General features: G+C 51.3%; 1 protein-coding gene across 3 annotated transcripts; it reads right to left on the bottom strand.

Moving 5' to 3' along the window:
• Positions 1-481: 481 nt before the first annotated feature.
• Cxcr5 (C-X-C motif chemokine receptor 5) lies at positions 482-11,357 on the bottom strand. Of its 3 annotated transcripts, XM_042682801.1 has the most exons (3): positions 11,227-11,262; positions 9,196-9,289; positions 486-2,200 (listed from the first exon to the last, which is right to left on the bottom strand). In XM_042682801.1, the coding sequence occupies exon 3, from the start codon at positions 2,090-2,092 to the stop codon at positions 1,133-1,135; it is 960 nt and encodes a 319-aa protein (XP_042538735.1). In that variant the 5' UTR covers positions 2,093-2,200; positions 9,196-9,289; positions 11,227-11,262; the 3' UTR covers positions 486-1,132. The 3 variants fall into 3 exon arrangements, with proteins under 3 accessions (XP_042538734.1, XP_042538735.1, XP_042538733.1); XM_042682800.1 differs by lacking the exons at positions 9,196-9,289; positions 11,227-11,262 and adding an exon at positions 3,234-3,379 and having other exon boundaries at positions 482-2,200; XM_042682799.1 differs by lacking the exon at positions 9,196-9,289 and having other exon boundaries at positions 488-2,200; positions 11,227-11,357.
• Positions 11,358-13,185: the final 1,828 nt, after the last annotated feature.

Genomic DNA, 13,185 nt, shown 5'->3' with positions numbered 1-13,185 from the left:
AACCCATTTTGGAAAATTTGGTAGGACTGTGGAGTGACCTTCCCACCACTTTAGGTATCCTCAAGGCTTTGGGAAAGCAAATGGATGGATCCCAATAATTAGGAGAGGGTTTCTACAAAGTCCCAATTAAAAAGTGTTGGGGGGGGTGTCTACAAAGCATGAGAGAATCCCAGAGTCTCAGGGGACCCCAGACAGGAAGGGAGAGACTCCTGGGGTCCCCAGGTCCATGTCAGGGCACCTCTGCCACAGACAACGGCTGGCTACCTGTCCTGAAGGCTTTGGAGTGGTGGATAGAGTGTGTCAAACAGGGAAGGGCCTCCTGCCTGGAGGTCAAGAGTCCGAGGACAGAAGAGAGAGAATGGGAAGAGGAAGATGGAGGAGAAAGAGGCACAGGGGACTCTGTGCTCTTGGTGGAAGAAAGGCCTCAGAAAGAGAGGGAGGGTAGCACAAGGCTCCGTGAGAGGCGGGTGGGGGGGACCCAGTTTGTCCTAGTGCTTTTCCCCTGCGGAGTTTCAGCACCACACGTGAGGTAAATGGAGACAAAAGGAAAAAGGTAAAGGAAGAGGCTGGATGTGATCTTCAGCAGGTTAGGACTGTTTATTGAGGCATGACAGCAAGGGGCAGCAACCTTTCCATGGGTTGGAGGTTGTGCAGGTTGGGGGGCAGGAGTTGGGCCTTTTATGGGTTCTAAGCAGGAGGCAGAGGTTAGTGAGAAGGCGTTAGGGCCCATCCGGCTGGGCCCACACTAGAATGCTGACGCGCAGGCGTAAGTGGACTGTCCTCCCTGCACGGCAAGCAGGGCCACACACACCTGAAGTTTTGCCTGGCATCTGTCTGGATAATAGGGCAGGGTCAATGGTTTCAGTAACGAAGTGTATTCTGGGAGGGAACTGCCTTCCCTATGGTCAGGACAGCAGTAAAATGGGTTCTTGAGATCTCAGCTGGTTGGGTGGAGACGGTGTACAGCCCAAGGGGATGCCACCTTTGGTTTGCTGTTGAGCACAATGATCTTGGTTGGCTCCATCTGAGGATGCTGGCCCAAGGGGCTCCTGGGAGCCAGCTGCTTCTGGCTTCTGGCCTTCCAGCTTCTCCGCATGCCCCAGGAAAGCAAAAACCAAGGTGGCCGCCCGACCTAGAAGGTGGTGAGGGAGGTGGCGTTCTCCGACTCAGAGAGACTGCTCTTGCGCCAGCTCGGAAAGAGCTGGCACAGGGAGGCGGGGCCGGCACAGCCCAGCTTGGTCAGAAGCCGAGATAGGTCACTGCGGAACTTCACGCCGGCGAACGTGTAGAGCATGGGGTTGAGGCAGCAGTGGGCCAGGCCCACGAACTCGCACATGGTGATAGCCACAGGGAGATAGCCATTCAGCTCACAGCTATTATCCACGGCATTCAGTCTTGCCAGGGTGTCCAGGAAGATGACAACGTGGTAAGGTGACCAGCAGAGAAAGAAGATGCTCGTGACCAGGATGGCCACCCTCACGGCCTTCTGTCTCTGAGGGCGTCTCTGGGCCTGGCACAGCCTGTGTACCACCCCCACATAGCACCAGCCCATCACCAGCATGGGCAGCAGGAAGCCCCCGACGTGGTAGAGGAAGCGAGAGACAAACCACGCTCTGCTTTCAGCCTGGTTCTCTTGGGAGAAGGTGCAGCTTGGCAGGGACTCGTTGTGATGAGGTTGGTTGACCTTGGCAAAGAGGAGTTCCGGCAGAGCGAAGAGCAAGCCCACCAGCCAGATGGTGGTGCAGGTGATGTGGATGGAGAGGAGGCGGCGGTGGCGGTAAGTGTGCACAGCGTGGACGATGGCCAGGTAGCGATCCACGGCGATGCAGGCCAGCAGCAGGCTGCTGCAGTAGAAGTTGAGCTTATGCAAGGCAATCACCATTTTGCAGAGGGCAGTCCCCAAGACCCAACCCACAGAGCCCTCAGCCACAGCAAAGGGCAGGACGAAGACCAGAAGGAGGTCAGCCACCGCCAGGTGGAACAGGAAGGTCTCGGTGGAGCTTCGTGTCTGCCGGTGCCGCTCCAGGATCACGAGCACCAGGATGTTGCCCATCAGACCCAGCAGGAAGATGAGGCTGTAGGCTACGGGCATGAACACGGCCTTGAAGGAGGTCAGCAGGGGTCCCTCAACGGTGGAGCAGAAGTGATTTTCCAGGGGGCTCTCAGTGCTGTTGTCGTTGTAGTTGGCCAAGTCCCTGTACTGCAAGAACAGGGAGACAGGAGGGTGAGGAAACAAGGCCCCATCTTCCTTCTCTAAGGGGAATCCTAACTCCTTTGTAGATGTTTCCTAGTTAAATGATCTTGGTTAAACAACCAGGGATGAGGATTCTGGCTGGAGAAACTGCTTTTGTCCCTGTATTGTCCCCTGATGAAATTTCAATTTTCCTTGGTGTGTCTTTTTACAAGTCACTCTATCTTTTCCAACTCTGTATGTGTGTGTGTGTGTGTGTGTGTGTGTGTGTGTGTGTGTGTGTGTGTGTACGCACTGGAAGATGTTTTTTGTTTTTTGTTTTTTTTTGGGGTCCGGTCATGGGGCCTGAACTCTGGACCTGGGCGCTGTTCCTCAGCTCTTCAGCTCAAGGCTAACGCTCTACCACTTGAGCCTCAGCGCCACTTCCAGCTTTTTTCTTTTTGCTTATGTGGTGCTGAGGAATGGAACCCAGGGCCTCAGGCATGCAAGGCAAGCGCTCTACCACTGAGCCACCTTCCCAGCCCTGCACTGGAAGATGTATCCCAGGACTTCACCCTTGGGGCAAATGCTCTATCATGGAGTCACATTCCCAGCCTGCGGCTTGTCTGTCCTAGAGACCAATCGCTCACCAGGGCAGTGACAGAATGTAAGGTCATATGGGGTGGGCATGTGGGAAGCCACGGAGGACCGTGTACCGTGACTTGCTTTGTGTCTGTGTGTCTTTGAGTCCAGAATGGAATCAGGACTGCCATTTGGGGGCTGGATGTGGTGGGAGCAAGGAGCCATCTGCACTTTTTCTCAACAGTAGAATGAGTGCTAAGACGGAGGATCCCGCTTTGGGAATGGGACTGTCGGGGCCTTGATAAGGCCTGCTGGCTTCTTCTCCATTCGTCCCCCTGATTCTGGATGATCTTTGTTATCACTGAAATGGTAAAACACTACCCTTCCATTTGGTTTAATCATCCAAGCTGGAGATGTGTAATATTACCCTTCACAGATGTGTCTTGCTAAAGATAGCAGGTTTGTTTGAATCCACATTTACCTGCCTAGGGGGGGTCAAGACTCCCACCATGGACCAGCACTGCCTGGGCCTCCTTCAAAGCCTACAGGGAGAGGGGCAGGTGCAGGGCTCTCTGCTGCCTCCTATGCCTAGTGAACTCCCCAGGCTAAGGAGTCCCAGTACCTGGAAGCAGAGATGCTAAGAGAGACAGAAGGAAATGCGAGACACAGGGAGACTGGGCAGAGGGGAGGGAGGGAGGGAGGGAGGGAGACTGTTCTGAGTGAAGGGGCGTGCCTACTATGACTCCGGAAGTTCCCTCCTCCCTGTCCTCCTCTCTCCATCACCAACACCCCCCCCCCCCCCGCCCCCTGCCCTCCCCCCTCCCCCCCACACCAGGGCTCAGGCTGTTTACTCAGCTAACCGCAGAGGAAGACAAGGTGCCTGTTTTCATACCTTTCACTCACAGCTGCCTGCACCTGCTCCTCCTCACCTCTCAGCTCTGTACTTCCCACCCTACCCCGGCCAACCCACCTCCCCGTGCAATGCAAAACCAATCGCACTCAACCGACATGGGCTCATAAAGCAATTCTAGAAATGATGAGCCCCCGGGAGGCAGAGGAAGTTACTCTGTTCCCCCACGTCCAGGGTCTCCCGTGAGCAGCAGGTGCTTCACTGGCCACTGCATGCTCTCTTGCGTGCTGAGGCACTCACTCACTCCCAGTGCTGGGCAAATCCATTCCCCACCTGGGTCACCTCTCCTTCCAGTCCCTGACGCAGAGGGCTCTGTGGGAAGGAGGTGGGGCACCTGGGTGCAATGGCAAAGCTGTCTGCCACCCCCCTTCAGCAATGTCCCTCTGTGCCATCACCTAATGCTCAGGAGGTCTGTCCCTCCACAAGTCTACCAGCTTCCCCACTCTGTCCACTTCCTGCCTGAAGGACAGCGTGAGCCCGTTCATACACAGACCCTCACCGAGAGCTATGGCACACACCTGGAGTCTAGCTACTTAGGGAGGGCTAGGTCGGATGACAACTTGAGTCCAAGGGTTTGAGACCAACTATGAACACGGCGAGACCTCATCTCAAACAACAGCAAAACAGCCCCGCTCATCAGTGTCCTGTTTAAAGTTCTTTACTGGCTCCTAACACCTGTAAAAAGTTTTGTCCCTAGCCGGGCGCTGGTGGCTCACGCCTGTAATTCTATCTACTCAGGAGGCTGAGATCTGAGGATCGTGGTTCAAAGCCAGCCCGGGCAGGAGAGACCATGAGACTCCTATCTCCAATAAACCACCAGAAAACCTGAAGTGGCACTGTAGCTCAAGTGGTAGAGCGCTCGCCTTGAACTGAAGAGCTGAGGGACAGCGCCCAGGCCCAGAGTTCAGGCCCCACGACCGACCACAAAAAAAAAAGTTCTATCCCTTTTGTCTTTGTCTGTATTTTTCCCCTCCAAATTCAAAAGCCACCATGAGAAAAAGCCATTTTCAGGTTAAGGTTTCCCAGGAGAAGAATGGAGTAAGCCAAACTCCTTATGTCTCAGGCCAGAGGACCATGATCTTTCAGAAAGACCTGAGGGTTTGGGCATGTCCTCTTAGGGACAGACATTCACACACACTGTTCACCTTCCAGCCTATGTGCTGGGCATCTAACACAGTATGAGTGTTGGGACTTCCCTCATGTTGGGACTGCAAGACCCCTTCTTCCTGCCTTTAAACCAGACCGTGTGGTCAAATACACATAAACTTAGGTTGGGAAGGTGGCTCAGTGGTAGAGTGCTTGCCTTGCATGCATGAGGCCCTGGGTTTGGCTCTTCAGCACCACATAAGCAGAAAAAGCTAGAAGTGGCGCTGTGGCTCAAGTGGGAGAGCGCTAGCCTTGAGCTGAAGAGCTGAGGGACAGCGCCCAGACCCAGAGTTCAGGCTCCACGACTGACAAAACAACAACAACAAAAAAAACTTTTGTTTAAGAAAATGTTTCTAGCTGGGTACTGGTGGCTCACACCTGTGATCCCAGCTCAGGAGGCTAAGATCTAGGAATCATAGTTCAAATCCAGCCCAGGCAGACACATTGGAGAGATGCTTATTTCCAATTAACCAACAAAAAGATGGCCTTTGGTTTCTCCAAAATGCATACTCTTTTGAGCTGCCAATCCTCATCATCCACTTGTATCGCTGTAGGTGCCCTAATCTCCACAGGTTCCTTTCTATTAGTCTCTTGCTTCCGACACTCTCAGGTCTACAAAACCCTTCCTTTGGTCTGGCAGAACTTTCTACCTTGTTCTAAAGCCTTCTTCAAGGCCCACTCCACCTCCTGGCCCTCTTGGAATTACACCTGAGCCTGTCTGGGTTCTCTGTAGGGACTCTGCCTTCCTCTTCCTCTTTCTGTTCCCTATCTTGGCTTCTCTTTCCCTCTGGGGAGCTATTTGCAATAGAGTCACTGATATCCTGTTAAATCTCACATCAAGTCAGTAGGTAACCCAGGGGAAAGAGTGCGGTGGGCGGCCCTGGCACAGAATCCAGACTTCTGATAAAGGAGGAGAGATGTAGGGCCTGAGGCCGGCTGTGGGGCTAGACTCCACCCACCTTGGCTGAAACTAGGGTCTAGGTGCCCTACTGCCCAGGGGAAGGCTTCGGTCCATCCAGACTGTCCGACTCAAAGGCCTTTCCTAAGACCTGCTCAAGTTTTCATCCTCCAAGACATGCATCCAGGCCAGTCAGCTCATCTGCTGTTTCAAGTCAGTGCCAGGGGCCATTTCCCAGGCACACACCGTTTCCCAGAACCCAGAGGATTGGTTTGACAAGTGCTTACGGAGAGGGAGGTGCTGGGTACATAGCAGTAGGAGGTGTCAAACAGATGTCCTGGGGGCTCAGGAGGGACGCGTGTTAAAGTCACTTTCCATACACAAGAATTTCAGTATCTGCCCCCACCAAAGGCAGAAGCAGAAACAAAAACAAAACAAACCTATGGAGTCAATAAAGCAATGTTGGCCCTGGCCTAGAAGGGAGGGAAGACTGCAAAACTCCTGAGTACTGTCATCCATGGTGCTAAAGGGAGCCATTTAGCTCACACCAGAGGGAGCTCAGTGACAGCACCTGGGCCAGGGGCTTACTGGTTCTTGGCTATCAAAGGCAGAGAAACCCAAAGCCTTCAAGTGTGGCACCCAACCTTCCAGCACACGCACGCACAGGTGCTATATATATGTCAGCATGTTGGCATAGGCAGACACCCAGCAGAATGTTACCAAAACCAGGCTAGGGACTTGTGTCCCAAAGGAGGAAGGAAAACATGGTGTCAGAAATGAAGTGGCCATGGAGCTAGGAATTGACTTTGAAAATTGCTGTGAGCACTGGGGCAGGAGTAGGGCCTGGCACAGCACCCAGGGACTGGGAGTGGGGGAGGGGAGAATGGGATGGAGACATGGAAAGGGGGTGGTTCAGGATGGGATCCACCATGGAAGACCTGGGCCCTTCCCTGAGCAATTGACAGATTCCAGGCCCACGTGATTTCTTCAGATAAGGAGGCTGCCAGCCACCTCTGCCAGCATCGCACGTTGGGATTCTCTGTCAGCAGGTGTGTGAGGGGAGATGGTGTAGGGGACTCCTTAGATATTTACCCTGGATTTCCTTCTCTTTAGCACTCTCGGCCCTGGGGACAAGGCCGAGACAATAGATTTCTGCATAAGCTAGAACCATGAGACTAAAGTTTCTAGATGGAATTTTAAGGGGGGTAAAAACAGAGACCTGGGCTACAGTTTAAGATATCAACTGGCTGAGCTGGTGGCACAAGAATATTTCTTGAGCACCTCTGAATTTGAGACCAGCCTGGGCAATATACCAAGATGCCACCCAAAGTGCACATGCACACACACACACACATGCAATGCATGTACCAATTACCCACAGACAAGTCAAAGAGAACCTGCTGACAATAGACCATGAGAAAAGCAAAACCTCAAGAGTGTTGACTTAAAGTTTCAGATGAGTTGCTAGTGACAGGGCTGACAGAGAGCTACAACTAATTGCCTTCCTTTAGGTGAATCGAAGCCTACAGTGAGAAGACAGAAGATTACCCATGGATTCCAGCCCAGTTTTGTTGGCCTGAACCAGAGTGGCTGCTCCGCTGAGTGGTTTAGAAAACCCTGCCCTGGAAGGAAGTTTCCAGGCAGTAAGGGTATGGAGTCCAAGGAAGAGAAGGCCAAACTCCGAGCCAGCTGTCCTCAAGCACTGGCAGGAGGGCAGAACAGGAGGAACGAGAACTTAAGAGACTGGAGGGACAATTTTCCAACAGACACAACTGGCTGAGAAGCCTGAGATTCCTGCCTTGCAAAGGAGCCTGGACCTTGCCTTCAAATGCCTCCAGATCGCTCCCCAGCCACTCTGCCTCTACGCATGCTCTTTGTGCAGCTCTCCTGCAGCCAGTGAAGTAAGAGCTACTTAGACTCTGCATCCTAAGGAGGGGTGGGGCTGCTAGCCCAGGGCCTGGCTCACCCCCGCCCAACCACAGGCCTCCAAAGCCTGAGTCATGCTGGCATTCATGCCCAGGAGCTGATCTTTGTAGTGCACACGGGGACCCCAGAGGCTCCATCTCCTTTTACGTCTCTATGTGAATATTCCCAGGAATGAGTTAGGACCTGAGAAGGGGGGCTGGCCAGGGCACCTCTCGTCCAGAACCATCTGTCTCCTCCCTCTCCTTCCTCTTCTCCTTCAGGAGCAGGCCTGCCACATCCTATTTTCTTTTCTTTTCTATCAACCCAAGGGCTGTAGCCACTGTACTACTACAGTGTAGTAACACTCTTAATATGGGTCTGGGGAGATGTTAAGTTACCCCTTACTTCTGCATTGAGTCTTTACCTTTCAGGGCACCCCATCCCGCATGATAACCTCCGCTTGGACTCTGGGGACGGTCATAGTCAAGGCACAGCTGGAAATGTCTCCTAGCAATCTCTTCAGACCATCTCCTAGATTGGTGGGTCCTGCTCTTGCCTTCTAAATGTACAGTCTCTCTTTCATAAAGAGATCAGACACAGTTTGTATCCCCAAGAAAGAAGTAGCAGGCCCTAGATTTCCCCCAGTGCCAGTCCCTGCCTGGGCTGGACTTGGGTCTCCCCTTATTCATGAGCCTCTCAGGCATACCCTACTTGTCACCTCCTTCACTGAGACTTTGACCTGGCTGGAGTGTTGGGGGGGGAATCCTCCCCTCCCCCCAGGTAAAGCCCAGAAACAGCCTCAGTGGGTTTTAGTTCCCCTTCTTCACACCTCCTTGGTGAAGGGAGATGGTGCGTGTAGACGGCCTGTGATGCGCTGGTGACACTGAGGTTCTCTGGTCGGTGCTCAAGAGCAGGGAAGGATCAGGGGAGTGAGCCTCTGGCCTTAGACCAGCTTTTCCCTCGCTATGGCAGCTTCTCTTCCTGACTCGTGCACGAGCTGGGCTGGAGGTGTAGCTCATGATCAGCCTGTGGAGGTACCGCTGCCCAACGCTGGTTCTGTCCAGAGCATGTTCTCTCTCTGATCAAGTTCCCCGAGGTCTGCCTCGATCGGCCTTCCCAGCGGGGTGTTTGCCTGGCATGTCAAGCCCCAGTACCTGGCTCTTGCTTCTTAGTTCTTAGCCAGCTGGAAGTTTTCTGTTTGGATCCTGTGCTCATGGGAAAATGTTGTAAGTGGTGAGAGTTGATCTTAGCATTTAAGAAGTTGAAAGGAATACAACATGGCTAATGCTTGGCTTATGGCCAAGAAACCCTCTTCCAATCCCAGCCCTGGAGTATAGAACCTGGTGATCTGGGACACTGGGCCTGTACTTGGTTTGGATATGGACAGGCAGGAGAACAGGAAACAAAAGGAATAGAAGAAGCTGGACAGACTCCGGAGAAAAATGGAGTCAACCACAACACAACTCAAGGAGAGACTCATCGGTGGGGGAAGGGAGATGGAGATGTGGCTCAGTGGTAGAGCACTTGCCTAGGGTAGGTGTAGCCTTGGGTTCTAATCCCAGCACTACAAAACAACCAACTTACTGGGAAGTCACTGCCTTGAGGACTCTTCTGCTTTGCTGTCCCTGGGCCTCAGCTCTGTGACACTGCGGGGGTCATTTTCCAGGGCACTTCCTAGCTGTGAGGGAGAGGGTGGGGCAGAGGGAGCAGTTTGTATTTCTGAGGGGTAACAGCCCTGGAGAACTTGTTTCTCTCTCTCTCTCTCTCTTTCTCCAGTCCTGGGGCTTGAACTCAGAGTCTGGGCACTGTCCCTGAGCTTCTTTTTTGCTAGTACTCCATCACTTGAGCCCACAGCACTACTTCTGGCTTTTTCTATTTAGGTGGTACTGAGGAATCAAACACAGGGCTTTGTGCATGCTAGGTAAGCACTCTACCACTAAGCCACCTTCCCAGCCCAGAACTGGGTTTTGAGGTAGGAGATAAAGCAAGTCTTCAGGCTCCTCTCCCTGGGATGTAGGTTTCCTTTGTGACACGGACCAGGCTGTCCCTTTGTCACCTGCCACCATCGTTACTTGTAGGTCACTTAGGGAGCTGAGGCATGCAGTTAGGGGAAATGTTTGGGGTTTCTGAGAAACCAGGCCGGGCCAGGTCTCCAGGTGGTTACTAACGCATCCAACTGGGTCAGGACCCGTGGTCAGTTTGAAGCTGGAGGCTGCAGATACCCAGTAACCTAATCAGGTGTGCGCAGTGGTGGGGACAAGGGGCCCCTCTGGGAACATGCTGCCTTGCAAGGCGTTGAGGTTTTAGCCTGACTTGGGGTCTGGCCTAGACAATGATTTGACTGCAGGTTGGTGCCATGGAGGTGTCATCTGCCCAGTCGCACAGAGCCTGCACTTTACAAGGACCTCACACTCGGTTTTGCCAGCTTGAAAGTCTTCTTGTTGTGGTTTGAGACGGGCCTCATTGTGTAGCCCAGACTGGCCTCAACCTCACCGTCTTTCTGCCTCAGCCTTCCCAGTCCTGGGATTACAGGTGTATACCGCCACAACCCCACTTTAAAAATTCTTAACACCTTTCCAACCAGGGGCCCTGAAGTTCAATTTTGTATTAGAGCCACAAATTGTGCTGCAGATCCTGACTAGATGAATTATATAGATGGTCTGACTGGAACTGGAGGTTGATTAGAGAAGTTGGACTTGGTATAATGACCTCTTGTTCACTTATGCCACATCCCACTGACCCTTCCCAGCCTAGGACCCAGACAAAAGAGATGCAGCTTCTTTCTAGCATGTCTGGAAACAACCTAGGGGTGAATTTAGGTCAGGAGAGCTGGCAGGAGCTAGGGTCTGGATTCTTCATGACCCAGGCCAGAACGTAGCTCAGAGAGAAGTTCTTCCCCAGAGAAGGAACATGAGAAAAATTCCAACACACCATAACAACCAGTCCTAGGGTGCCTGTGTCCTGGAGCTCAGGAGGTCTTCTGAGCTGTTCCCACATACATACTTTGGGACATCCAAGTTAACTGAGCCTCCATGCTTCCCTGGAGACACTCGGGTGGCGGCAGGGAGCAATGCTGGGGATCATTTCTTTTAGCACACCCATGAAATTCTTCCAAGAATCCCTGCTCTCTAGAGGCCTCAGGACTAACATAGGGCTCCCTCACCAATTTAGCAACCCCTGCTCCTCCACTTGGTCCACTAGGCCCCTCTTCCCTGCTATCATCTGGCCCCATGTTTCCTCAGTCTAGTATATAATCATTGTCCTACAGCTTCTGGTGAGTGATTAGTTTGTTCTTTGCTGGATCATGAGCTATTTGAGGGCATGGATTAGGGCTTCAACTTCTCCATCCAACGCAAAATGTCATGCTTTGATAATACAATCGTCTAGCAATAGCTGAACGCCTCTGTGTTGATTGTCAAGGAGCAATGCCAGCCTCCTGACATTAAGAAAACTTCTGAGGTACTTTCCTGTCTTAGCTGTCAGGATGGGAAACAAAACCCCAAAAAGTGGCCACCGGGGAGCCTGTCTACATTCTCGTGATTCACAATGAGACTTCCAAGCTGACCCCTCTCTTGATAGAAAAATGTTTCAAATTTGAGAATTGTCTCTACTCACCAGATCTTCCAGATTGACAAGCTCCATGTCCAGGGTTAGGGGGTAGTTCATGGCTGCAGGTGTGAGTCACCAGACTGGTCACCGTCTGATGCTGAGAGGTTCTGCGTATGGTGTGGTGCGTATAGAGAGGGGGCAGGCGTCAGCTGCAAATTTAAACAAATGAGCTACGTGCTGTCTCCTGGGGCTGCGTAGGGCCTGCTATTTGCCTCATAGCTCATCTTTTTTTTTTTTTCCACTGGGTCTTTTTCTTTTTCTTTTTCTTTCTTTTTTTTTTTTAAGAAAAAGGGAAAACCCCCTATAGCATCAGTGCCAGTCAAGCATTTCAACATCTTTCCTGGCAATGCTTGTCTCAGGTGGGGTTTGAGGCTGGTGCAAAGCTGGCCCTCACTTCTGTTCCCTGGACCTTCGTAAGGGATGAGGGCCTTGTAACAAAACCACCATGGTGGGGGAGGGAGACTCCCCATAGAAAGAGAATGGAGACACGTTGGTTCATCTAGTTGCTTCTTCTCCCGGCCAATTCTAGGTCTTTACCTTCCTCACCATCAAGGGGGACCGACCATCCCAATCTGCACAGAGTGAAAGAAAATCCCTTGTCCTGGGAAATCCCTCAGATCTAGGCAAACCAGAGCTCTTGATCAGACTATTATTGTTCTCCTTTGGCCTCCCCCCCTCCCCCCCAGGCACAAAACTCCTTGTGTGTGTGTGTGTGTGTGTGTGTGTGTGTGTGTTTATGCTGGTACTGGGGCTTAAACTCAGGGATTGGGTGCTTTGCCTTAGCTTATTTGTTCAAGGCTAGCACTCTACCACCTGAGCCACACCTCTACTTCAGCTGTTAGTGATTAATTGGAGAGTCTCACAGACTTTCTTGCCCAGGCTGGCTTTTCAACTGTGATCCTTAGATCTCAGCCTCCTGAGCACTAGGATTACAGGCGTGAACCACTGGTGCCTGGCAAAACTCAACTTTTTCTGCTCAAATTTGGAAGAGAGAATTTTACAAAGGAAAGACAAAAAGGGAATTATGTAAGGCATAACCATAGCATTATTTTCTAATTAAAAAAAATAGCCAGGTGTCAGTGGCTCATACCTGTAATCCTAGCTACTCAAGTGGCAGAGCACTCACCTTATGCTGAAGAGCTCAGGGACAGCACTCAGGCCCAGTGCTCAAGATCCAGGACTGACAAAAAATAAAATAAAATAAAATAAAATAAAATAAATGTTCTAACTAATTTAGAACATAGCATTTAATTCAAAAATAACATTTTCTAATTAAAAAAAGTAACAATGTTCCACCCACAAATAAACTTGGTTGGCAGGGAGATGATCAATGAACTGGGAAAGATTAAGGGAAGGGGTGACACTGTCCAAAAAGAAATATACGCCTTACCTGACATGTCACTGTAACCCCTTTATAATAACAATAAAAATTAAAATAAAAAAATCAACATCACAGAGTGCCCAACTAGAGAAGACAGGGAAGACCATCCTTACCAACTCAGATTTACCCAGAAGGGCCCCCTAACCCAGAAAGGGAAGTTCACTCACCGATGCCCACAGCTAACCGGCAGCAGCTAGTGTGGAGGTAGATTTGCTAGCTGTGCATTCAGTGGTTTCTCTGCTCTTTCAGACTCAGAGTCCCTACCTTTTCCTTGGCTCTGCAGTATCTAAGGGCTTCTTCTTTTATGCAGCCCTTCTGTAGACAGTTGATCCATTTCCTCTCCAAGCCTCATTTGTGTGCTTTTTTTTCCTTCCATGAGAGCTCATTTCCTGTCTTTGTCCATCATGATGTAAAAATAACCCCTGCCCTCAGAGAGAGGCACCTACACTATTTCTTTGCCAAATCTTTGTTATCATCCTGCCCTTCCAGCCAAATCACCATTCTCTGAGGTCCAATCTTTTTTTTTTTTAATTATTTATTTAGTTATTTTCCTGTGTGTGCCAGTATTGGGGCTTGAATTCAAG

The sequence above is a fragment of the Dipodomys spectabilis genome, unplaced genomic scaffold (assembly GCF_019054845.1).
Source record: "Dipodomys spectabilis isolate Male_0828 unplaced genomic scaffold, ASM1905484v1 ptg000076l, whole genome shotgun sequence".
Taxonomy (NCBI): domain Eukaryota; kingdom Metazoa; phylum Chordata; class Mammalia; order Rodentia; family Heteromyidae; genus Dipodomys; species Dipodomys spectabilis.
This window is presented reverse-complemented; position numbering and strand designations above follow the sequence as displayed.

Coding starts and splice junctions, on each gene's coding strand:
- Cxcr5 (XM_042682799.1), bottom strand. CDS start 11,277: ATGAACTACCCCCTAACCCTGGACATGGAGCTTGTCAATCTGGAAGAT. Junction 2,201..11,226: donor TTGTCAATCTGGAAGATCTG/GTGAGTAGAGAC, acceptor CTGTTCTTGCAG/TACAGGGACTTGGCCAACTA.